We start from the raw sequence: 26,123 nt of genomic DNA on the forward strand, positions 1-26,123 counted from the left end.
GTGGCGGAGGCGCCGAGCGCGGGCCGACCCCCTCCTGGCCACTGGAGCGGGCGGGCGGGCGAGCTGGCACGTAAGCACGCACGCACACTCCGGCCCCGGCGCCCCTCGTTCGCGGCTACCCGGCGCGGGGTCACGTGGGCCCGTCACGGGGCGGCCGGCGCGGGAAGCCGCGCGAGAACCGCCCATGGGGTGCGTGAGCCGGCGCCGCCGCGTGACGTTGGCGGCGCGGGAGCGGCCCCTCCCGCATGGAGGAGCCCGCTGGCCGCCGCGGCGGCGTCTGGGTAAGCGACGCGGCCCGGCCCCCGTGGGCTGCTCCAGGCTCGGTCCCTCCCGCCGCGAGCCGCCCGGGGCGGCGGCGGCCTGCAGCTGCGCCGGTCGCGGGACAGATGCAAGTAGCTGGGGAGACGGGTGTTTTGGGTCCGTTTGACATGTCACTCAGGGCAAAGAGGAAAATGGCAACCGCGAGGGAGCGCTGGGCCGAGGATGCCCGAGCCGCCCTCGCTGCCCGCACGAGGCCGCGGTCGGGGCCTGGCGCAGGCTGGGACGGCGCGCGAGGGCGCCCGCTGCAGACCGGGCTGCGAATCCGCGCGAGCGGCCCGACCTCTCTCGCGAGTGGGCGCGTTTCCAGGTGCAGCCTGCGAGCGGCCAGTGTCTTCCCTCTCCCCCACCTCCTTTGTGATTACTTTGTTTCTCGAGCAGGAAGTACCCCTCCCGACTCATGATTCATTTCTTTCTTTTTTTCATATTAATCTCATTCTGAGCACATTCAGGTTATCTTTTTAAAGCTTGCCCCATGTATCCCTTTCCTCCCCTGGCTCGCGCTCACTGGGAGAAAACAAGCTGCTCCAGCAGCCCCTGGACCGCACCTGGACCTTGACAGCAGCTAACTTGTTTCCTAAATTAACGCCTGGTTCTCCCCAAGGGATTACATCGGGCATGCATTCTCTTGAGATGATATCGAGTCTTTTTGGTAAAGCTGTTCATTCTCACAGGATTTTGCCAAGTGTGTAGAGTACACTTTGCAATCACAGATTTTTTAGCTGCAAGGGGCGGTATAGAACAATCCAGTGCGTCCCTCTTGTTTTACAGATGAGGACACCGGCCTAAAGGGCAAGCGTGCCGCTTGATCGAGGTCCTGCACCTCTTGAGTAAGTGGACGCGAGGGCTCCGGACACCTCTGCCACACCAGGAGTGCAGTGCCAGTGTAATCCACTCATAGAGACCATCTGTCAGAGGTGATTATACTTGGCTTGATCCAGAGTCTTGAGAAATCAGATTTGGCCAGTGTGTGAAGGCTTTGGTATTTTTAAGAAATGGGACTGGCACTATTTCTAGGGGAAATAGAATGGTTGTAATGTACTTTGAAGCTCAAAGCTCTCCCCCCTCCCCCTCCGCCCCCCATTCAGTCCTGTTCACTGCAAGAATAACCAACATGTGCAGCGCTGTTTGCTTCCATAAGGCTAAGGCACCAAAATCCACTTTAGCAATCTGTTATGTTTTAATTAAGAATAAACTGTTAATCCATTATCAGAATCAGCTCTTTAATAGGGACCAAAACAATGATGGGTGGGACATAGAGTAGGTGAGCACTGTGGCTGGGAGGTTATTAGGAAGCAGTGAAACATCACAGGCACGGTCAGCAAAAAGGGAGGGAGGGACCTCACCAGACTTGCTACACCTTTTTGCCCAGCCCTGCCCGGAATGTTTTATGTGGAGGTAGTGGAGATGGATCCTGCTCAGGTCTGGTTGCTTTTTATTAAGTACCTGCAGTGGCTAGCTGCTTTCATAGATGAATTTCTTATACTTACCAAAAGGAGGTAGTATTGTCTCCATTTTTCAAACAAACCAGGAAATAGGCTCAGGGATTTACTTGGCTTCAGTGATAACAGCCATTTGCAGTAGAATTCAAGCCTAGATCACTTATCTCCCCGGTCTAGTCTGTGCTCTTTTGCACAGACTATATCTCACTACCACTTCAAGCCAGGAAGGGGATGAGAGAAATCGCGTGTGGCTGATTTATTGGCGCCTGTGGTTGCCCAGAGAGGCTGAGCAGGACTTTCAGCTGCCCTCTGTGCCTGAGAAAGTGGAGCTGTGTGCTTCCACCCTATCTCCTGAGGGGAATATGAAGGAGCCAGGCTGTCTAGCTCTGGGGAGGAGGGGCCCAAGTGCCTTGGCCGTAAAATATCCTGGTGAAGGCTGTGCTGGGAAGCGTTGCATAATGCCCTCCCCACCACGGAACCAAAGTGATTTATTTGCAGTGGTCTGTAGGTGCTGCTTGACCGTCTTGTTCAAGCAAAACTGGCCCATTTTAGTAATAACAGGGCCAGAAAAGAGTTGGGGGTTTTATATGATTGCAGACTCTTTTTTTTTCTCGTCTTAAAAAAGCAATGCAGGTGCTCTTATCTTGATAAATTAAAAAGTACTTCTACACCACTTCCTGTGCTCCCTTTATGCTCATTTATTACAAATTGCATGTGAACTTCAGTCTTTCGATAAAAGAATACTAAGAAAAACGCTGCTTCAGTTTATAGTTACAAGCACAGACTATGGAGTCAGATCTAACTTTTGATCCCCGCTTTATACCATTTGCTAGTTGTGTGTCCTAAACCTAGGTTTTTCCTCATCTGTAAAATGGAAAGAGAAAGAACACATATAGTCACGGTGAGAATTAAAAGAGATAGTGCTACATAGAGCACTTAGCACGGGCCTTGCTCATGGTACTTACTCATTCTCATAGTAGCGATTGGTAACTTGAACAGTATCATTCCCTCTAGGATAGGAAAGATGACTATTTGAACTTGCTTCGGGAGAGTGGAGGAAGAGGAAATAAAGTGTTTGAAGCAAACATCCGTTTCAGGGTTATTGACTGAATTTATTAATACTTCTTCCCCTTTGCTAGCAGGAATTGTTTTTTTAATCTTATCTTTAGAAAAAGTGTTTAGTGTAGTGTTAGTAGTTATTTTTTGGAATTTTTCTTATTCATTTCTTCCCTGGTTACAAATCAATATACAATGACTTCTTGTTCCTTCTGAAAAACCCTAGACACTTGAAGCAAAGGGTTTCGTTAGCCCATGTGGATAATGTGTTTGTGGAACATTCCATGGCGAACAAAGTGTTGGTTTACCTATATTCAGAAGTTATAATCATTTTTGTTTGCACTGTGTTCTAGATCTGTATGTACTAGCACTGTTGTTTTATAACTTTCTCCTGTCCTTGTAAGTACCTTATTTTTTTCTTTCAGAAATTCAGTCTTCTTCTTTTTTTTTTTTTAGTGGACTAAAAAGAATCTTTTCCTTTTCTTCACAGGTTTCTGATTTTTTTTCAAGGTGCACTAGCACTTTGCACAGACCGGTGTTAGCGTTTTTGTTTGCCTGGTGCTGTGGCTTTATCAGGCATCCCACATGTTGGTCAGATGGGGGTTAGAGATGTGATATAGGCTGGCTGTGTCTGCCAGCAGGTGGTAGGCCCCAAACTAACGTTTCCCTGTTCCGTTAAAGGTTTCTAGAGCGTAACTGATCTTCCTGTGTCATCTACCATGATGGCTTCTTACCCTCTACTGTAATATTCTCAGTGATTTTTACAAGCAGATGCCTAGAATTACTGCAGATCTTATCTCAAACAATATTCTCAGATTTGGAATTTCCACATCAATTTTTAGATATTATGAAAATAGGTGTAATGGTGTATGAGAGTAAATATCTCTTTTTCCTAAATACTTTTTAAAAAGAAGTCTGAAAATGGTGTGTTCCTCCTTTGTTCCCACTGCCCATCCTACTAGCTTGGGAGCATTTTTTTTGCTGTTAATCCTCACCTGACGATATTTTTCCATTGATTTCTTTTTCCTTTCTTTCTTTCTTTTTTTTTTGTTTAGAGAGAGAGGGAGAGACAGAGAGAAACATAGATGTGAGAGAGACACATGCATTGGATCCATTGGTTGCCTCCCTATGCACCCCAACCAGGGCTGGGGATTGAGCCTGCAATTGACCTGCGTGCCCTTGAGCAGAATCTAACCTGGGACCCTTCAGTCCATGGACCGATGCTCTATCCACTGAGCCAAACCTGCTAGGGGTAGGAGTACTTTTGTTTCTTAATGTGGCTAACTGGTTAGTTTAAAGTTACAATTAGAATTATAATTGTTGATTTTTGTTCACTTGATGTAATGGTATTATTCCCACATTTTTAGCACTTCTTACGAAGTTGCTTCTTTTTCTCTGTGAAGTAGTCTCTAAAGCAAGCATGTCAAACTCACAGCCCTCGGGCTGCATGCAGCCCATAACGAATATTTTTGCGGCCCAGCCAATATAACGGTATGTAAGAAACGTTTTAATAAGAATTTCGTAACTTAATTTTTATACTATCCTGTTTTACATAATTATTAATAACAAACTCCAATGTTCGCTAATGACTGATTACTATAATCATGTTGCATTCATTTCCTTTTCGAGCCCGTGCACCATTTCTCTCCACTAACACTAGCAGCAAATATTTTACCAGCCGATTGCCATGTCAAGTCTTGGACTGACTTGTTTGGTGTGTGCAACAGGAAATATTTCGCTTTTGGAAAACAAGAAAAATAGGTTTATTTGCGTTACGCTTATTAATTTGTGCAATTATTCAGAAAAAAATATTAATTTTTATTAAAATGTTCTATTATTTTATGTTAACGATTACTCATTTATTTCAGCCCTTGGTATTCAACATGTCTCTATCGAAATAAACCTATGTTTCTATGAAAATTGAAGCTTTTGTGGTTTTTTTTGTGGCCCACATAAACTTAAACCTTATTTATTTGGCCCATGTAAGCCTTTGAGTTTGACATGCTTGCTCTAAAGCAGTCATTCTCAACCTTGGCTGCACATTAGAATCACCTGGGAATCTTTTTAAAATCCTGATCTCTGGGCCTCATCCTCCGGAAATTCTGTTTCTTTGTTATGGGGTGGGGCCACAACATTAGTAACAAAGAAACAGAATTTCCAGAGGATGAGGCCCAGAAATCAGGATTTTAAAAAGATTCCCAGGTGATTCTAATGTGCAGCCAGGGTTGAGAACCACTGCTCTAAAGTTTCTAATGCCGTGGCTCTTAATTGAGGTATCTTATTAGAATCACCTGCGGAGCTTTTTAAGGACGGCTCAGTGCTTTATCCCCAGCTATTGTGTTTGGGTTAGTCTGGAGTAGAAATTAGACTTCAGTACAACTCTACATGGAAAGTTTTATAATAGTCAGAAATAAAAGCCACTATTCCAGGATAAAATTATTTCTGCAAACATTCTTTGTCTAGGTTACACCTTCACAATCATATGAAAGTACCATTAAAAAGTTTAAATCATTGTATAAAACCTTTTATCATGTGGCAGTTTATCTCTGCTTTTACCTTTTTATTTATAGCCATGAGTGAGTATCTCAAAAAAGCTGTACACATTTCTCTGCCAACTTTCCTGTCTCCTTGCCTTAATTAATAATAAAGTCACAGAGGTAGGAACCACAGAGAAAATATCTAAGACTATTGGTTTTCACAGAAATAAATGTCTTACTCCTTTAGATCCTGTTTTGTTTTGTTTTAAGATTCTTACAGCCTGAGACAATGAAAAGCTATGTATTCCAGGACATTGTTCTGTCTACCCTAGGTCTGAGAGTCATCTAACATACAATAGATTTTTTTTCAATAAATAAAAATCAAAGATACTGAATATCAAGCTAACTTTGAATTAAACAAATGTAAATACTGATATAAAGCTGTTCTAGTTTACTTAGTTTGAACTAATCCAGAGTTAATAAAATCTAGTAAGTAAAGAAGATTTTTGTAGTCTCAAATAATGCTAACCCCATTGTAGTACAAATACCACTTTGATAACAGATAAAGCATTTTAATATGTAGCACTCATATTTTTGGCTCTAGTATTTGTAAATATAATAAAATGATAAATTATTTTTCTGCAACCTCTCTCACATCTTAAAACTTCTACCAAAAATTCTCAAATGTAACTTCTAAGATCTTTCTGTATGCATAAGAAACTTTGGCTATTCCACATACTAGAGAAAATAAAATTGATGATCAAAGAAACTTATGAGCAAAGGCTACATAAAAAGCCTAGCCAATAAATTGCAAAGTGGGTTGTATTAGGAAATGTTTTTAGTAACTTTGTGATGGATTGGCTTTATTGACCTGAGATAAAATCTGGTTATTTTGCCTTCAAATAATCAAAGGTCTATCCTTATGAAAACAAGTTGGAATGAACCTATTATGTACTAGTATATAAGTTGTGGGTTGTTGACTTTTAATACATCTGAATTTGTTTCATTTCATAAACTTGGAAAATTTATCCCTTAATTTCAATCATATTTGTAAAATCTGCCATCAATATATATGTTGAAAGTTCTAGAAGGGGGTTTTGGAGAAAGGGCTTTGAGTTTAAAGTCATACTTGAAGTACTACCAGCATCATCTAATAACTAGTTATCTGACTTTGGGTACCTCTCCCACCTTCTCAGAACCTGTGGTTCCTCAACTATAAAATGGAACTAATTTAGTACCTGCTTTGTTACTGTGTAGAATCAAAATAATATAGTGTAGGGCAGATTTCTCAAAATGTGGTCCTTGGATGCCCTGACTGGTTTGGCTCGGTGGATGGAGCATTGACCTGCGGACTGAAGGGTCCCGAGTTTGATTCCAGTCAAGGGCATGTGCCTTGGTTGCGGGCATGTCCCAGGTGAGGGGTGTGCAGGAGGCAGCTGATTGATGTTTCTCTCTCATCGATGTTTCTGACTCTCTATCCTTCTCCTTTCCTCTCTGTAAAAAATCAATAAAATATATATTTTTTAAAAAATGTGGTCCTTGGAGTTTCCTGAAACCGTTTCAGTGGGTCTACAAGGATCTCTCTTTTGCAAGGCCAAATTCTCTTCATATATGTGAACCAAAACATGGCAACAGATTGAAAGGAGAAGCATAGAAAAGAACCCAGCTATATTTTTTAAAGCCAGGTATTAAAGAAGATTGTAAAATAGCCCTAGCCAGTTTAGCTCAGTGGATAGAGCATTGGCCTGTGGACTCAAGAGTCCCAGGTTTGATTTCGGTCAAGCTCATATGCCTGGTTGCAGGCTTGATCCCCAGTCGGGGGCGTGCAGAAGGCACCCGATCAATGATTCTCTCTCATCATTGATGTTTCTATCTCTCCCTCTCCCTTCCTCTCTGAAATCAATAAAGATATATTTAAAAAATAAAAAAAATAGAAAAGAGGATTGTAAAATATAAAATAATGCCACCCTTCTCACTTTAAAAAATGTTTTAGAAAAAATGTATTGTTTATGTTATATAATGGGTTTATTGTTATAAATAAATTTTAAAATTCTCACCTTTAATTTTTCGTATAGTAACTGTTGATAAAGAACCCACATAAACAACAGCTCTTCCCAGTCTGTAATACTTTTCTTAAGGGTGTAAATGGATGCCTGGCCGGTGTGGCTCAGTGGTTGAGTGTGGACCCGTGTACCAAGAGGTTTCCAGTTCAATTCTGATCAGAGCACATGCCTAGGTTGTGATCGATGTTTCTCTCTCTCTCCCTCTCTCTCTCAAAAAAAATTTATATATATATATATATATATATAAATATAAACATATTGTTTTAAATATAGTTTTATTGATTTCAGAGAGGAAGGGAGAGGGAAAGAGATATAGAAACAATAATGAGAGAATCATTGATCAGCTGTCTCCTTCATGCTCCCTCCTGGCTGGGGGTCGAGCCTGCAACCTGGGCATGTGTCCTTGACCAGAATCAAATCCAGGATCCTTCAGTCCACAGGCCAAGGCTCTATCCACTGAGCCAAACCAGCTAGGGATATATATATAATTTTTTTTAAGTAAAAATGGATTTTGAGACCAGAACCTTTTAGAACTGCTGATCAAGGGTAATAGCTGAACAGTTTCTATTAAGGTTGAGATTTATAAAAGTTTATAGTTTTACTGAGATAAAAACTATAAACTTGAAAAAAAAGTCTTGAAAACTACCAGATGTCATCCACAAGTGACAAAATGCCTGCAGAAACTGGAATGAAGACTATACTTGGAAGAAGGGAACAGCAGTGGATAAATTTCCATTTTTATGGCTTTTATCCTGAGAGAATGCTCCAGTTGGTGACATGAGGGGATGGCTAAAACTGGGATAATAACCGGTAATCTTATTGGCTTGAAGAAAGAGGACAGAGTTCAGAGTGACCACACAGCTGGAAAGTAAGTAGGAAAACCTTAGAAAGGATGAGTGAAAGGGCTGAATACTGCATATAAACTCAGCTCAAATCTCTAGCCAACCCCTAAACTTACACATGTGTTGAACAGCCTTTAAACAGCATACCTAACACTGAAATATCTGAACCATAAGGAGACAGAACTTGGAGTTTAAGTCCAGCCTAGTTAATTGTCTGCAAAAACAAAAACATCAGTACTCTTTGGAAGACTATTATAGAATCTAAAGTCTTTAGTAATCACAGTGCCTAGGACAGTGGTTCTCAACCTTCCTAATGCCGCGACCCTTTAATACAGTTCCTTATGTTGTGGTGACCCCCAACCATAAAATTATTTTCGTTGCTACTTCATAACTGTAATTTTGCTACTGTTATGAATCGTAATGTAAATATCTGATGTGCAGGATGTATTTAGGCGACCCCTGTGCGACCCACAGGTTGAGAACCGCTGGTCTAGGCTATTACCAAAAATGAATACTCATATAAGAAACAGGAACTTATCGCCCTAATTAATGGAGATTAACCCCAAGATGACCCAGAGGTTGGATTTGGCAGAGAAGATCTAGAGCAGCTATTATTACTATGCTTATGGATGTAAAGCAAAATTAGGTAGTAATGTGTGAACAAATAAAAAATCTCAACAGAGAAATAGAAAGTAACAGATGAAAATTTTTGACCTGAAAATACACTGAAAGGTTAAAGTCAGTGGTGCATGGGCAGGCTAAATAGCTCAGATGGTGAATAAAGAAAAATTGAATTTATTTAAGGAAAAGGGGTTGCAGGATGGGGATATCCAAAGGGAAGGGCTACACAGCACTGAGCCTATTATGGCAGCAGAAATGCTTGAGTGGGAAAAGGAAGGGCAAAAAAGCACCAGGAGAGCCTAGACTGGGCTGCTTTGGCTCACTGGGAAGTCAGAGAAAAGGGGGCCTTAGAAATAGGCTCAGGGGATTAACCCAGGATGAGCTGCCCATTGTTCCAGGTTGCTAGTCTCATGGGGTTCCTTAGAGTTTGGGGGAAGGAGAGGGAGAAGGGAATGGCACTGGATGCTCCTTGGAGGGAGAGAGAGCACTGGATCCTTTGTCCTGAGCATCTCTCTCTTTCAGGTGGAAATCCTAGGGGAGGTCCCAGGGACGGGTCTTAATGGAATATTCATCAGCTTTCCAGGTGTGCCCTTTCCAGGTCGTGGTCTCCAGTGATTGGTTGGTGCCAGGGCAGGGTCATTAGTCAGTGTGGCTGGTCCTGAGGCAGCCACTGTGTCACTTGTCTGGTTTTGCTGATCTTCTGGGCCTGGAGCTGAAATACAACTGAGGCCTAGATGTTATCTTTTTTTCTTAATTTTTAAATTTTTTTTTATTGATTTCAGAGAGAGACACACATCAATGATGAGAGAGGATCATTGATCACCTGCCTCCTGCACGCCCCCTACTAGGGATCGAGCCTGCAACGCAGGTATGTGCCCTTGACCAGAATCAAACCTGGGACCCTTCAGTCCACAGGCCGATGCCCAATCCACTGAGCCAAACCGGCTAAGGCTAGATGTTATCTTCAGGGAGGGAAAAGATCAAGGGTCCAAACCACATGACCAGTGATACACTAGGGGAGGATAGGTTACCCTGGGGGCAAGGTTCTTGTTTTCCTAGTTTTGCCCCTTGCTAGGCATCCAGGGCTCTCTGCCCTGTAAGTTTCTGTACCTGGCCCATAGTCCTTGTTCTGCTCATGTCTGAAAATATATACTATCTGCAATAAAAAAATTCACTGAATGGATTTAATAGGTAAGAAATGACAAAGTGAGTGACCTTGAAAATAGAAATTATCTGAAGCAGAAAGAAATAAGTATATGTGAAAGTTCTTTATAAACTTCAATGCTCTATGTTAGCATTAAGGAATTATTATTCTAGGTTCCTTTCAAGGCCCAAACTTAACCTCTTCCCTTTGCATGTGGACTGACTTCTAATTTGTAAATCAATGACATCTAAAAGAATACTTTTGAATACTCTCTCCTCACATTGACCATTTCCTCTCCACTGTCAGAAAAAGAAACCCCTCTTTTCTCCATGGCTAACTGCTATGCTTATACTTTCGATTGCATTCCTTCTGGCTTCTCGAGGTGCCACCCCCTCTTTAGCCTGAAAGTTATCTTCAATCTGCAGCAACCTCAATGACCTATCTTACTTGTACCTACCCTGATGGCTGCTGCTTTCCAGTAGAACCTTGCAGTCAGATATTTTGCTTTTACTGTTTTCCCAAATTGTTTTCATAGGTCACCAGAAACCTTTTGGTCACACACTTAGGGGTGTTGTAACAGGCTTCATCCCGGTGTTACTCTGCAGCATTTTCCGTCATTGCCACCTCCTCTTGCCAAGGTTCTCACCTTTCCCTCACCTCCCTTATCCTCCCCCAATGACAGTGTATTCTCTTATTTGTCCTCTCCCGCTTATTGTATCTTTTCTGTGTTGTTCAAGGATTTATTCTTACCTTATTTTCTCTTCGTTTACACGATAGTCCCATTCACTCTGGCAGCTTCAGCCTTGTCATTTTAGAGGGCCTCCTCTCCCTCTCCAGCCCTGCTCTAGAGCCTCAGACCAGCATGTTGTCCCTGCTCTGATCACTAAACACGTGTACTCGGATGTCCTAAGTGAACACTTGAACTCAGTGTGTCCAAAGTGAAACTTGACTCTTACCAAGCCAGTTTCTGTGTCTCTTCTTTGACATTCCGAGACCCTGCCTTTATATCAACTCCTGCACATGGCAGTGACTCTGCAAATATGACCTGAAGGAATGAACAGTCTTCCAGTTACCCAAGCTGAATTCTGAGACTCACCTTTGACTTGATCTCTGGAGCTGACCACATCCAATCTGCTGCCAAGTCACGTCAGTTCTACATCTGGTGGATCGTATTCTTTCCTTCATTTACACCATTACTTGGATATTGCAGTAGGCTCCTTGTTCTTCATTTCTCCATGCCTTTCATTTACTAATTTTTTAAAATATATTCCAACTAAACTGACTAGTCTTGACTCAGAAGCCAAATGATGGTGGTGGTGATGATGAGTGCTATTTATTGAACACTTCCTATGGGACCACATTTCTAAGTGCTTATATGCATCATCTTAACCTGTGAGGTAGATACCATAATTACCCATATTTGTAACTGAAATGGAGGACTAGAGAGTTGTGTTTTGTGAAGACCACACAACTAAGTGACAGAGCAAGAATTTTAATCCAAGTTGTCTGATTCCAGAGGTCAGGCTTTAACTACTACACTGTTCTCCCTCACAGAAAACATCTTAACAGACACCCTGGAGTACCTTTTAGTTTATATTCAGTGAGCTAGCTGACCCCATCTTGTTATTCACTTCCTTTTGTGCCCTGACTGGGATCTACCTACTTTTGTTTTTTTTCTGTGCCAAACTGAATTCTTCAGTTATCTATATATTTATATCCCTCCCTGTAATTCTACGCATTGTTTTTTCTGCCTGCAGTGCTATGTTCACCTTCTGCCTATTCGTCTAAATCCAGTTAAAATGGCTTATTTTCCTTTGGGTTTCCTGTTATTTATTCTCCCTCACATAACTTGTTCTCTGAGCTGCTCTATGGCACTTGTCACTTCATGTTGTAATTACTATGTTTTATCTCCCCTGTTAGCTTATAATCTTCTTGATTTCAGCATCTATGTATTTTTTTTCTGTCCCTATGCCTTGTGCAGTACATGCTTTCAGATATTTTTCTTTATTAAATTTCTCTTCAATAAATATTTTTTCAATAAGTGAATTTTACTGTTACTCATACACCATTAACCACAATATTTTTTTATATGTGGCTTTTTAGTGTGCCATTTTCATTTCCATATGGTTCAGTAGTTCATTCTATTAATGTACTGTGTGTGTGTGTGTGTGTGTGTGTGTGTGTGTGTGTAGAGAACTGGTGAAAATGTTTATGATCTGGGGGGATTTTTTGGAGACAATTTATAAGGCTAGTTTAAGGTACTTCAATTTGACCCATTTCAGAGAATCTAAAATCCCCAGTAGGGGACATGCAGGAGGCAGCCGGTCAATGATTCTCTCTCATCATTGATGTTCTTCTTTCTCTCTCTCCCCCCCTCCTCTCTGAAATTAGTCTCTCTCTCTCTCTCTCTCTCTCTCTCTCTCTCTCTCTATATATATATATATATATATATATATATATATATATATATGTATATATAGAAGGTAAGCTCTTGTTGGAGCATCATCCTGTACACCAAACAGTCTGGGTTTGATTCCTGGTCAAGGTACATACCCACATTGCAGGTTCAATCCCCAGTCCAAGTGGGTGTGGGAGGCAACCAATTGATGTTTCTCTCTTTCTCTCTCTCTCTCTCAAAATATAAATTAAAATTTTAATTAATTAAAAAAAATCCTCAGGTGAGGATTTAAAAATTTTTTTTAAATAAAATAATGCAAAATAAAAAATCAAGGCCTGGAGTGGGGTGAGGGTAGGGTGGAAGGGTCAAAAAGGGAGAAAATGAGAGACACCTGTAATACTTTCAACAATAAAATAAAAATTTTAAAAATAATAAAATTAAAAATTAGGGAAAAGGGATTACATGTAGGTACAGTGGGGCCTTGACTTACGAGTTTAGTTCGTTCCGTGATGGAGCTCATAACTCAAGTTACTCGTATGTCAAATCAATTTTCACCATTACAATGAATTGAATGCTGGGCTGATGTTGCATTCACTGTGACGTTCGCTGCGCCAACTAGCCGTGGGGTATCTGAAGCTGGCTCGTAACCCGAATTTTAGCTCGCAACTCAAAGCAAAAAATCGGCCGAGAGACGGCTCGTATCTCGAAAAACTCGTTAGTCGGGACACTCATAAGTCAAGGCCCCACTGTATATATTTATGATATAAAATTTGCATAAAAGGTTTTGTTTTACGTTTAAACAGTACGGTTCCCTCCACCCTTAACTCCCTGCTCCCTCGTTTCCCTCCCAGGAGCAAACATTTTACTCCAAATATTGCTGAGACTTCCCAGGGCCCCTTGCTGTCTAATCCCGACTATTCACTCGGCTCCTCTAGTTTGTGTGTCATGTTCTCTGGGAGATAGAGAGGGAGGACATTTGAGTCCTGGAACCCATTGCCTGAGTTTGAATCCTTTGCTCTGCCACTCACTAGCAGTGACCTTGGGTAAATTAACTCTCTGTGCTGATTCAGTTTCTTCATATGTAAGATTCATTGAGTAGTCCCTTTCTCATTGAGTTGTACTGAGAATTAGTGAAATATTGCTTGTCACATAGGAAGCTCTATATAATGTTAGCTATTTTTATTACATTATCAGTCACTCAGCTGTCTGCTGCTCAAGCTATTGCCAATGCCCAGATAGCTAACCCCACAGTCTAATCACTCACTTGCTTATCCCTTGGACTCTCTGGTTAGGAAGGAAACTTCAGTCTCTGTTTAGGTCTGCTTTTTTAGAGGAGGTTCTCCCAGCCCCCCAGTGGTGCCCTCTATACCATAACTGCCTTCTCCCTAAAGCACCGGGGTTCTCTGAACAGTGTGGTGGAGAAGGTGGTCAAGCACAGCCTCCCACCTTTCTGGAGCCACAGCATTCTTGAATGCCCTGGTGCTCACACTAGACTTCTCTGCCAGAATTCTTTTGCATGTTCTTCCTTATGCATGATTTTTCCCTGAGACTAGTGCACCCATCCGGCATTCTACTTCCGTCAGGACTCTCCATACTTATGTGTCTGAATCCAGTTAAGATCAGGGTTTAGGTTCTTTCCCATGAGACTCCCAGACCTCATGTAAATCAGGGGATGTGGCTTGACATCTGTTTTAAGGGCTCCTGACCTTACTGTGACTGATAAGTTTCCCAAACATTGTATGGTAGTTAGGGCACCAGTGGACCCCTACGCACACCGAGGACCCCTACGGAGCAGACACCTCTAGCCCAGCCAGGACACACTGTTACGTTATTAATATTTATAGCTAACATTTGAAGAGCATTTCAGTTACACAGTGCTTTCACCTAGCTTCTCTTAGCTCTGAGGCAAGGATTAGTATCCCATTCCCATTTGTCCGCTGAAGAAACTGAGGACTGAAAACATGGTGGCTGCCTAGATAAAAGAGGACAGGCCTGCCTTCTCCTGTGTCACTCATCCCAGGCCACCTTCTTACCAGACGGAGAAAAGCCATAAATGTTTATGGTTTCAGCAGAGTTGATACCGATTGTCATATTAGGAGGATTTAGTGTTAGTGTTTGGGGTGAAATTAATAGAAAATTGTTGACCAGTATGCTGTACAGCTGAAACTATTACAAAATCACACACACACACACACACACACACACACACACACACGCACGAATGAGAGAGAAAAAGGGATAGAGAGAAATATCAATTTGTTGCTGCACTTATTTATGATTCATTAGTTGATTCTTGTATGCCCTGACTGGGGAATCCAACTGGCAACCTTGGTGTATCAGGACGACACTAACCAACTGAGCTACTCAGCCAGGGCGATATAAAATAATATGTAGTATAAACTGTAATTAAAAATAAAAGAAAATTGTTGCCCTAGCTGGGTGGCTCAGTTGGTTGGAGCATTATCCAATACACCAAAAGGTTGCTGGTTTAGTTCCAGGTCAGAGCACATACCTAGGTTATGGGTTCCATCCCTGGTTTGGGTGTGTTTGGGAGGCAAGTGATCAATGTTTCTTTCTCACATTGATATTTGTCTCTCCCTCCTTTCCTCCCTTTCTAAAATCAATATCCTCAATGAGGATTAAAATAAATAAAATTATTGAATAATTTTACTTAAATGTAGGTCTCCTTGTACTCAGGCTTATGTGAACTGTAGCCAATTTTGTAATTAAAATCTTTATATTCTCCTTTTTCTTAGAGCCACAATGGACACAGCTAGCCATAGCCTTGTCCTTCTGCAGCAGCTGAACATGCAACGAGAATTTGGTTTTCTGTGTGATTGCACAGTTGCTATTGGAGATGTTTACTTCAAAGCCCACAGAGCAGTGCTTGCTGCTTTTTCTAACTATTTCAAGATGATATTTATTCACCAAACAAGGTAAGGATGTGCTTTTGTAAACTTGAAGAGTTTTAATACTGTGGTATGTCTAAACCTTATTATAACATCATTTGGGGGAGTCTTGTTATGGGGTCACATAAGAAAAAAATTTTGTTATATATTTTTTTATATATCAGTAATTAAATGCAGTGTGAAGGATTCATATTGGAAGATAAGAATAAAAACAATAATAGCTCAAATTTATTGAAGGGTTATTTTATACAAGCACTAAGTATTTACCTGATGTAAATTATACTATTGTCCATACTATTTTAGAGAAAGGAATTCAAGGCTCAGTTGTTAAGTAACTTGCTCATCCAGGATTATACAGCTACTAAGGCTAATAAGTTAGACTCAAACGTAGATCTGTGCTGTTAAAGGTCTGTGCTCTTAATCACTAAGTTGTTGATTTGTATTCCATAACACTTTCATATCAAGGTTTCGATGTCATAATTCTACTCACCTTATATTCCATATTACAGTTCAAAGGTCATTTGTTTCAAATATTTTTTCTAAAAGCTTTTTTGAATTTAGCTTACCCCAATAGAATAGGTATGTAGGCAGAGGGCTGGGAAGTGGTATTCACATTCTGAGGTCTTGGTAAAGAATAGCTTTATTCTATCCTACGTTGAAAGTGATAGAACAGTCTATGATTTTTTTAAAAAGACCTTACACGAAATACTTAGGATTCCAGCCTCAATTATACATTTTTAATTTTATTTATTTGTTTTTTGAAAGTTAATTTTCTCATTTTTTGAAATCCTCACCTGAGGATATGTGTTGTTTTTTAAATTGATTTTTAGAGAGAGAGATAGAAAGAGAGAGAGAAGCGTCAATGTAAGAGAGAAACATCAATCAGTTGCTTCCCGTTTGTGCCCTGATCTGGAATCAAACCCACAACCTCTTGGTGTATGGGATGATGCTCCAAGCAACTGAGCTACCTGGCCAGAGTTCAGTTATACATTTATTTAAATTGTTCATTCATTCAACTATTGATTGAGCACTTACATGTTAGGCACTGTACCAGACCCCAGCAACAATATCAGTTATACTCCCTGCCCTTGAGAAATTTATAGTCTAACTAGAGGCCCGGTACATGAAATTCATGCAAGGGGGTGGGGGGCAGGGGGAAGGAGTCCCTCAGCCTGGCCTGCACCCTCTCTAATCCGGGACCCCTCAGGGGAGGTCCGCTGGCTCCTAACTGCTCCCCTGCCAGCCTGATTGCCCCTAACCACCTCTGTGTCAGCCCCCACCACCATGGCTTTATCCAGAAGGATGACTAGAAGGTGTCCCGTTGACCTGGTCTAATTAGCATATTACCCTTTTATTAGTATAGATAGAAGAGTAATGAATGTAAAGAAAATAATTGCTGTGTAATTGCTCTCTGTACCTCAGTTTCCTTCTCTGTAAAAACACTAGGATAACGTACCTACCCATGGTGTTGATAAAATAAATGGACTAATAAAATTAAAATGGTTAGAACAAGAGCTTTGCACTGTTAGTGTTATTAATAATTAATGTAATAAGTCTATAATAGAAGTATTGCACAAGGTAAAGTGGAGTGTCAGCAGCCCTATTTTGAGAAGATTGGAACAGGTTTTACTGGTACAGAGGCCCTAGATTTTAAAGGATCGAGTTGTTTTACAGATATTGTAGAAGAATGCAAGAATGTTTACTGAAGGTAGAGGAAAGCATGCATGAAAAATGCAGATATGAACCAGTCTAGATCAGAATGATTGGGATGGATGGCACAGAGTGGCGAGGAGGTTAGAGTCAGGGACAAGGAATGGGTGGCCTTTTCTGCCATGCCAAAGAGTTTCCTCTCTGTGTCGATGCAGAAACTAGATTAGAAACACTACCTTCACATCAGTCTAATTTGAGAGCTATGGGTTGGCTCATCTCTTGTACCTGTTGTGTACCAGGTACCTTGCTAAAGTAAATCCAGGAGATACAAAGGTGGCAGCCTGCTGTGTGTTATCTCTTGAGCAGTGAGAATCCTCAGCTAACAGAGCTCTGTGCTGATAGAGAAAACACCTGCCACAGACTGTGAAGTGAGTCAAAGCTAAGAGTGAAGCCCTGAGGGAATCCCAAGATCTCAGGACTAGAAATGGATTGTCGGCATACTGACACCAGTGCTTTCTGATGCACTCACACAGACTTTTGCTTCAGGGGAGTCCATGGACTGATTCCATGTTCCTTGACATCCAACACTTCCGTCAGGTTGTCTTTATCCTAATTTTTCAGGGTGTTTCCTGATTCCTTGTTACACGGTTATTTCCATCTGTTATCTGAATTCTAGATTCATATGTAAAAAATTGGCTTGGGACTTATTTTAAAGCTTTTCAAAGTTATCCCTGTATTCACTTGTGATTTAAAGAGTAGATATATTAATATAGTTTGGAAGACAAAATAAGGTTAGCATAACTTAAATTCTAAATATTACCAATTTCAATGTACTCTTTAAATTTTTAAAAATATTTTCATTGTGATAAAATATATGTAACATAAAATTTGTCATTTAACCAGTTTTAATTGTACAATTCAGTGGCATTAATTACATTCCCAATGTTGTGCAACCATCACCACTGTTTATTTCTAAGGCCTTTCGTCACCCCAGAAACTATATCTTTTATTTATTTATTTTTTTGTTTCTTAAAGTATTACAAAGAGTATTACACATGTCTCCTTTTTCCCCCCCTTGACATTCCCCCTGCCCCCCCCCCCAGTGTCTTGTGTCCATTGGTTATTCTCATATGCATGCATACAAGTCCTTCAGTTGATCTCCTACCCCCCACCAACCCTCCCCAGGGTTCCCACTGTAGTTTGACAGTCTGCTCAATGCTGCTTTGCCTCTGTATCCATTTTTGTTCATCAGTCTATAATGGTCCTTATTATCCATAAATGAGTGAGTTCATGTGGTATTTTTCTCAGCTTCCCAGGGGCCGTCTCAGTCTCACAGGGACCATCTCAGCCTCGCAGGGGCCATCCCAGCCTCACAGGGGCCATCCCAGCCTCACAGGGGCCGTTTCAGCCTCACAGGGCCCATCTCAACCTCACAGGGGCCGTTTCAACCTCACCAGGGCCGTTTCAACCTCACCGTGGCCGTTTCAACCTCACCGGGGCCATCTCAGCCTCACCAGGGCCATCCCAGCCTCACGGGGGCCGCCTTGGCCCTATGGGGGCCGTCTCAGCCTCACAGGGGCCGTCTCAGTAACACGAAGTTTGGCATTCTGTCCTTTTTTGGGTGGCTCCTTGCTAGACAAAATCTCCAGGCGTTCCTGGTGGCTGAATATCTAGTATGCTTGCTTGGATTTCGTTTTCTACCAAGTGCACAGACTGCCCATCTGCCGTCTCCCAGCGTCCCATGTGAGACTGGATCTGGTGGACCTGCCTGTGCGTTTGCTGGTACAGCGGTTCCACGTTGCCGGCCCAGTCGGATCCGGCTCCAGCTTCCTCCGAACCTGATTCTGCTTCTTGAGTGTGTCCCTTATGTATGCGAGGAGTTGAAATCTGCATTCTGCTGGGCTGGGCTGCAAAAGCACCGGTGGTTCCCTTTGTGCCACTGGCACAGCTTGGGTGGGGATGTAAATTGAGTAGGGCAGGGTCCCCGGGAATCACCAGGGCAGAGCAAGGGGCAATGGTGTCTCTGTGACTCCTTGCCTCTTCATGACTCCGTGTCTCGCGTCCCCGAGTGCCTGTGAGCAGCTCTGCAAGACAGCCGCTCTCACTCTCCGGCCCATTGCAAGGCTGTCCTGCCTCTCCCCGTAGGTGTCTGGGACCTCAGGATCCCACCCTAAACAAGCTCAGTGGATTTGAGAGTCTGCATCCCCTTCCAATTGAAAAAAACCGCGCATCCAGTTGCAGCCCACCTGACTTGCGACTCCACACCTCTGTTCTTGGTGAATCACCAGGGCGGGGCAAAGGGCAATGGCATCTCTGCGACTCCTCGCCTCTCCGCAACTCCATGTCCCCGCATCCCGAGCGCCAGCGGGCAGCTCCGCGAGCAAGCCACCCTCACTCTCCAGCCCATTGCAAGGCTGTCCTGTCTCTCCCCGTAGGGGTCTAGGACCTCAGAATCCCGCCCCAAACATGCTTAGTGGACTCAAGAGTCTGCAGCCCCTTCTGATCGAAAAAAATACCGTGCATCCAGTTACAGCCCACCTGGTGTGCGACTCCATACCTCCGTTCTTGGAGCCTCTGCACAACCTACTCAGTTTCAGTGCTCTTCTTTCTTTCCTTCTAGTTGTAGAGCTTCCACTGGGCCAGCTTTCCCATGGTTCTGAATGATAGCTGTTTGTCTTATAGTTGGTAGTCTCGATGTTGTGGGAGGCAGCACACACAGGTCTGTACCTTACGCCGCCATCTTGGTTCTCGAGAAATAATCTTACTTGAAAAAAACAAAAGAGGATATGAAAATGTCCAGTCAAAAGATGATAAGCATCTGAAGAGACATGGTTTGTGATTCTAGAAATGAAAAACGCTAATTAATTAAGCCCATACTTCCCACTTCAGAAACTATATCTTTTAAGTAACCATTTCTCACCACCACTCCCACAGCCTCCTGGTAACCTCTAAACTACTTTCTGTCTCTATGAATTTGCCTATTCTAGATATTTCTTATAAGTGGCATCATACAAAACTTGTCCTCTGGTATCTGGCTTATTTCACTTACCATATTTTCAAGGTTCATCCATGTTGTAGCATGTATTAGAACTTCATTCCATTTCATGACTGAGTAATATTCTATTGTATCTGTGTGCCACATTGTGTTAATCCATTCATCTGTTGATGGACCAACTCTTGGGTTGTTTCTACCTTTTGGGTAATGTGAATAATGCTGTACTGAACATGGGTATTTATTTGAGTCCCTATTTTTGGTTATATACTCAATAGATTTTTTTAAGTTCTTCAAGAGCAGGATACCTGTTTTCTTTGTAATTCTTCTACTCCCTGGCAGCTAGTATCACTTAGGAATCACTACATAAACATTGAACTAATCAGGATATCTCTCTTTCATAACTTTCGGTAGTAGATTAGAGACATGAAGACTGGTTGCTCGGCCATAAAACTGGTATCCAATGAAAGTTTAAACTTTTGTTGCTGTGTTTCATCAAGGCAAATTGCTAAGTTTGAACTTCTTAGGAAAAAATTGCTTTAGCCTAAGACTATATACTGTTAACTAAAAGACTAACTAGGTTGTTTCATTTTGTGTGGGTCTGTTTTTTATTTTTAACAGTGAATGCATAAAAATACAACCAACTGACATCCAGCCTGACATATTCAGCTATTTGTTGCACATTATGTACACGGGGAAAGGACCAAAACAGATTGTGGATCATAGTCGTTTGGAGGAAGGGATTCGCTTTCTTCATGCCGACTACCTTTCTCACATTGCAACTGAAATGAATCAAGTGTTCTCACCAGAGACTGTGCAGTCCTCAAATTTGTATGGCATTCAAATCTCAACCACCCAAAAAACAGCTGTCAAAGAAGGGCTGGAGGTCAAAGAAACGCCTTCCAATAACAATGGAAACAGAGCTGCTGTCCAGGGTGACCACCCCCAGTTGCAGCTTTCTCTTGCTATTGGGCTGGATGATGGCACTGACCAGCAGAAGGTCCATCCTGCAGCCCAGGCCTTGGAGGAACACCAGAAGCCTCCAGTGTCCATCAAGCAGGAGAGATGTGACTCAGAATCTGTGATCTCCCAGAGCCACTCCTCATCCTCATCCGAGATGACAGGCCCCACGTTCACCGAAAGTAGCATCAAAATTCACTTATGCCATTACTGTGGAGAACGTTTTGATTCTCGTGGTAACCTAAGACAACATCTCTATACCCATGTGTCTGGATCTCTCCCATTTGGCGTCCCTGCTTCCATTCTGGAAAGTAATGACCTTGGTGAAGTGCACCCACTTAATGAAAATAGCGAAGCTCTTGAATGCCGCAGGCTCAGCTCCTTCATTGTCAAGGAAAATGAGCAACAGCCTGACCACTCAAACCGGGGTACCACAGAGCCTTTGCAGATCAGTCAAGTGTCTTTGATCTCCAAAGACACAGAGCCAGTAGAATTAAACTGTAATTTTTCTTTTTCAAGGAAAAGAAAAATCAGTTGTACCATCTGTGGTCATAAATTTCTCCGAAAGAGCCAATTGCTGGAACACATGTATACACACAAAGGTAAATCTTACAGATATAACCGATGCCAAAGGTTTGGTAACGCATTAACCCAGAGATTTCAGCCATATTGTGAAAGCTGGTCTGATGTCCCCCTGAAAAGTTCTCGCTTGTCGCAAGAACAATTAGACTCATCTTGTGCCTTAGAGTCAGAGCTCACACAAGAAAATGTGGACACTATCCTAGTTGAGTAGCAGTTTCTTCAGAATTTTTATATCAGTTCTGACAATTCACATGCATTTTTTTATTCATAAATTATTTTCCTCCTCAAGTTCTGTTAACTTTTCTTCTTTACTATTTATTGATAGTTTTAACATTGTTGTAATATATTAATTCATGGTTTTTAAAATAACCTTCAATGAGGGCTGTGAATGTCTTATAAATTAATTCACAATTTGGAAATCAAAAATCAATGTAGTAATATGGGACTTTAGAAATAAAGAGTTATTTATAGAATTTCTAAGTTTTTCCAGGTTGTAGAATCAGTAAAATCAAATTAATATGAAGTAAATGAAATATTTTTTACAGAATACTCTACACTGGCACTTTTGGCTAGTGTTTCACATGAATAAACCCCTAAAGAATTATTTTTAAATATTTTCTGCCATATAGAAAATTAATAGTTATTTTAATGCATAACAGTTATAATGTATAAAATGTGTTTTAAGCATAGCTATACCAAATCATGAGTAGTTTTTAAATTATGTTTTACTTACTAGCTCTGCAACATTTTACATGGCTTTTATTTACCTTTTAACATTGTGAGCATACCTCATTCTTAATAGAAAATATTTTGTTAAAAAGAGAGAAAAGGAGCAGGGTCAGACATAAAAAATCCTAAAGAGTAACAGGTACATACACAGAGATGACCATATGAGACAGAGATTCAGATAGATCTGCATTGACTAACACCCCAGTGTTATTACCTTAATCCAATCTTATTTTTTTTTTAATATATTTTTTATTGCCGAAACCGGTTTGGCTCAGTGGATAGAGCGTCGGCCTGCGGACTGAAGGGTCCCGGGTTCGATTCCGGTCAAGGGCATGTACCTGGGTTGTGGGCACTTCCCCAGTGGGGGATGTGCAGGGGGCAGCTGATCGATGTTTCTCTCTCATCGATGTTTCTAACTCTCTCTCTCTCTCTCTTCCTCTCTGTAAAAAATCAATAAAATATATTTTAAAATATATATATATATTTTTTTTTTTTATTGATTTCAGAAAAGAAGGGAAAGCGAGAGGTAGAAACATCAATGATGAGAGAGAATCATTGATCGGCTGCCTCCCGCATGCCCTCTACTGGAAATCGAACCCACAACCCGGGTATGCCTGACCAGGTAGCAACCATGACCTTTGAGGACATTTTCTGACAGCATCAGAGTTCAGTCAGGAGGGACCTCAAAGAATAATCCACCTCATTCTAAGGGTGTAAAGGTTTTCTCTGGGTAAATTGAGGTTAGCTGAATTATGAAGTGGTAAATTTTTCTTGAGGGTTGAATGAAGAAAACCATTGGGCATTGTCTAAAGGAGTCAAGTTTCTACCTTAGACAAGTGAGTAAAGCTTCCTGGGGTCAAGACTGGTATATGCTGAGAGCAAAATCTATCTATGGTATAGGATCAATTGTATTGTGAGTAGTTAAAGTAAATGTGTTGCCCTTTGGGGTCAGAACTTTATCTAATCTTTTATTTATTTTTTTATTGATTTCAGAGAGGAATGGAAAGGGAAAGAGAAAGAGAAACATCAATGATGAGAGAGAGTCATTGATCAGCTGCCTCCTGCACACCCCACACTGGGGATTGAGCTGGCAACCCAGGCATGTGCCTTGACCAGGAATCAAACCATTACCTCCTGGTTCGTAAGTTGACACTCAACCACTGAGCCTCGCAGGCTGGGCCTTTATCAAATGTTAAATTTAAATCACTTAAGTAATTATTCTAACTCATACTGTTCTCAAACATTTCATCTCATAGGATGAACACAAATATTAACATTGATTTTCATGTACAGTGGGGCCTTGACTTATGAGTGTCCCGACTAATGAGTTTTTCGAGATACGAGCCGTCTCTTAGCCGATTTTTTTGCTTTGAGTTGCGAGCTAAAATTCGGGTTACGAGCCAGCTTCAGATACCCCACCGCTAGTTGGCACAGCGAACGTCACAGTGAACATCACAACATCAGCCCGGCATCACGTGTCTCACTCGTTCACTTTAAGCGGTTAGCTCTTAGTTGAAGCATCAGTGTTGTGCTCGCATTTGTGCTTGCAGTTATTTTGCAAAACTTCGTTTTTTCAGCCATGGATCTGAAGAAAGTAAGTGCGAAGGACAGTGCTGAGAAGAAGAAGCGGATGATGTGCATTGAATTAAAGAAAGAAATTATCAAAAAACATGACCAAGGTGTGCGTGTGATCGACTTGGCGAAGCAGTACGAGCGTAGCACTTCTACAATCTGCACCATACTGAAGCAGAAGGAGTTGATACAGGCTACAACTCCAGCCAAGGGCATTAAAATAATTTCTAAACAGCGGACATCTATCCATGAAAATATGGAGAAGCTGCTAATGGTGTGGTTAACGGAAAAGCAGCTCGCAGGAGACACCGTGACGAAGGCTATAATCTGCGAGAAGGCACGAGCTATTTACGCTGATTTGCTGCAGCAGGCCCCAGGCACTTCAGTGGATGAGGCATCGGTCGAGCCGTTTAAAGCCAGTCGGGGCTGGTTCGAAAATTTTAAAAAGAGGACCGGCATTCACTCCGTTGTCAGACATGGTGAGGCAGTGAGCGCGGATATAAAGGAAGGTGACATCAACGAGCTCATCCAGGAGCACTCCGAGGAACTGACAGCGCAGGAGCTAAAGGAGCTACAGACGCAGCAGCACACGGAGGTTTTGCAGAAAATAGATGACACGGAGGAAGAGGAGGAGATTATCTCTGTAAGTGAGATAAAGGAAATGTTGGGAATGTGGGAGAAACTTTCAGATTTTATTCAAAAGAAACACCTAGAAAAAATTGCAACTGGGTGTGCGATGGAGCTATTTAATGACACTTGCCTAACTCATTTCAGAAATATTCTGAAAGGGAGAATGAAACAGATCTCATTGGACAGGTTTTTATCGAAAACTCCTGTAGATGAAAGTGATGAAATCGTGGCGAAAAGGGCAAAAATCAGCAAATAAGATTCAGTTATTCAGTTATTCAGTTCAGCCTTTCTCCTCCAACTCCATCAGCATCTTTAAGTCGTTTGATCTCCAAGGTAAATGCTATACATTAAACTTAATAAAACAAGTTTATTGCACTACATTCTGTTGTTCAGTATTATGTTTTTATACAATACAGTGGGACCTTGACTTACAAGTGTAATTTGTTCCGAGACCGAGCTCGTTAACTCAAATTACTCTATCAACTCAATGCAAAAAATCGGCGGAGAGACAGCTGGTATCTCAAAAAACTCGTTAGTCGGGACACTCGTAAGTCAAGGCCCCACTGTATTCGTTATTTTTTTTTTAAATATGTTTTATTGATTTTCTACAGAGAGGAAGGGAGAGGGATAGAAAGTTAGAAACATCGATGAGAGAGAAACACCGATCAGCCGCCCTCTGCACGCCCCCCACTGGGGATGTGCCCACAACCAAGGTACATGCCCTCGACCAGAATCGAAACCGGGCCCCTTGAGTCCGCAGGCCGACGCTCTATCCACTGAGCCAAACCGGTTCTGGCTGTATTCGTTATTTTTAAATACATTTTTCTTATTTAAAAACATTTAACAAAACAATTGCGGTGTTTTTTGGGTGTCTGGAACAGATTAATGGCATTTCAATTCATTGTAATGGTGAAAATTGATTTGACATACGAGTAATTTGAGTTATGAGCTCCGTCACGGAACGAATTAAACTCGTAAGTCAAGGCCCCACTGTATTTTAGGCTATTTAGGCTATATTCCTTAGCTATCTTCAAGTAAAATTTTATTTTTTTCTCATTTTTATTGTTTCTCATACATTTTCTGACTTTTCTCTGTTCTTTACTACTTCCTCAGTCATTGGTCCTTGACACAAAAAGTTTGTATCTAAAGGATGTGATTAGGGGTGCATATAAGTTGTGGGGTAGGGCAGTAGTTCAGGGCAGGGTCTGGAGAAATGGTAAGAGTTTATTTGGAGTTGATTGACCATGATAGACAAATTTAAAGCAGAAACATATCTACATTTGTGGGGGTTGAGAAAATAGTGGTTAACTGTATTTTTATTCTTATTCACATAGTTCTTTTATTATTAGGAATTCAAAGCAAATGTTCTTTCCTTAGTCTTTATGCTATTCTCTGATTTAGGAAGTGGAAAAATATTAACTCCATTTTATAGAAAAAAAATTTCCAAAGCTGGGTTCTGGAGAACCAGTGAATAGTAGTGTGGGAACTGACCCACTTAATTTTTCATTTGTTCAACAGGCATATCTTTAAAATAACTGGTATGACTAACATTGTGTCCTGAGTGTATTTTTTAAAGATATGATTTCTCACTTAGAAGATTTACTTTGTATAAAAAAAGTTCTTCCAGCTAAACCCTTTAATGTTGACTAATCACCTGTAAAATGTAGCTAATAATTTTAGCCATACATAATGGTTTGCATCATTATTACCAAACTAAAAACTGGAAATGCTATATGCA

The 26,123-nt window shown here is 41.5% G+C and overlaps 1 protein-coding gene across 1 annotated transcript; it reads left to right on the plus strand.

The window, feature by feature from the left end:
- The first annotated feature begins 1,089 nt into the window (after positions 1–1,089).
- On the plus strand, positions 1,090–25,811 carry ZBTB25 (zinc finger and BTB domain containing 25). Its single transcript, XM_081086097.1, has 4 exons — positions 1,090–1,235; positions 15,118–15,297; positions 20,534–21,474; positions 23,761–25,811. Exons 2-4 carry the CDS (start codon positions 15,125–15,127, stop codon positions 24,639–24,641), a joined length of 1,995 nt encoding a protein of 664 aa, XP_080942223.1. The 5' UTR covers positions 1,090–1,235; positions 15,118–15,124; the 3' UTR covers positions 24,642–25,811.
- The last annotated feature ends 312 nt before the right edge of the window (positions 25,812–26,123 follow it).

Source organism: Myotis nattereri, assembly GCF_964212035.1.
Source record: "Myotis nattereri genome assembly, chromosome: 1".
Classification (NCBI taxonomy): Eukaryota; Metazoa; Chordata; class Mammalia; order Chiroptera; family Vespertilionidae; genus Myotis; species Myotis nattereri.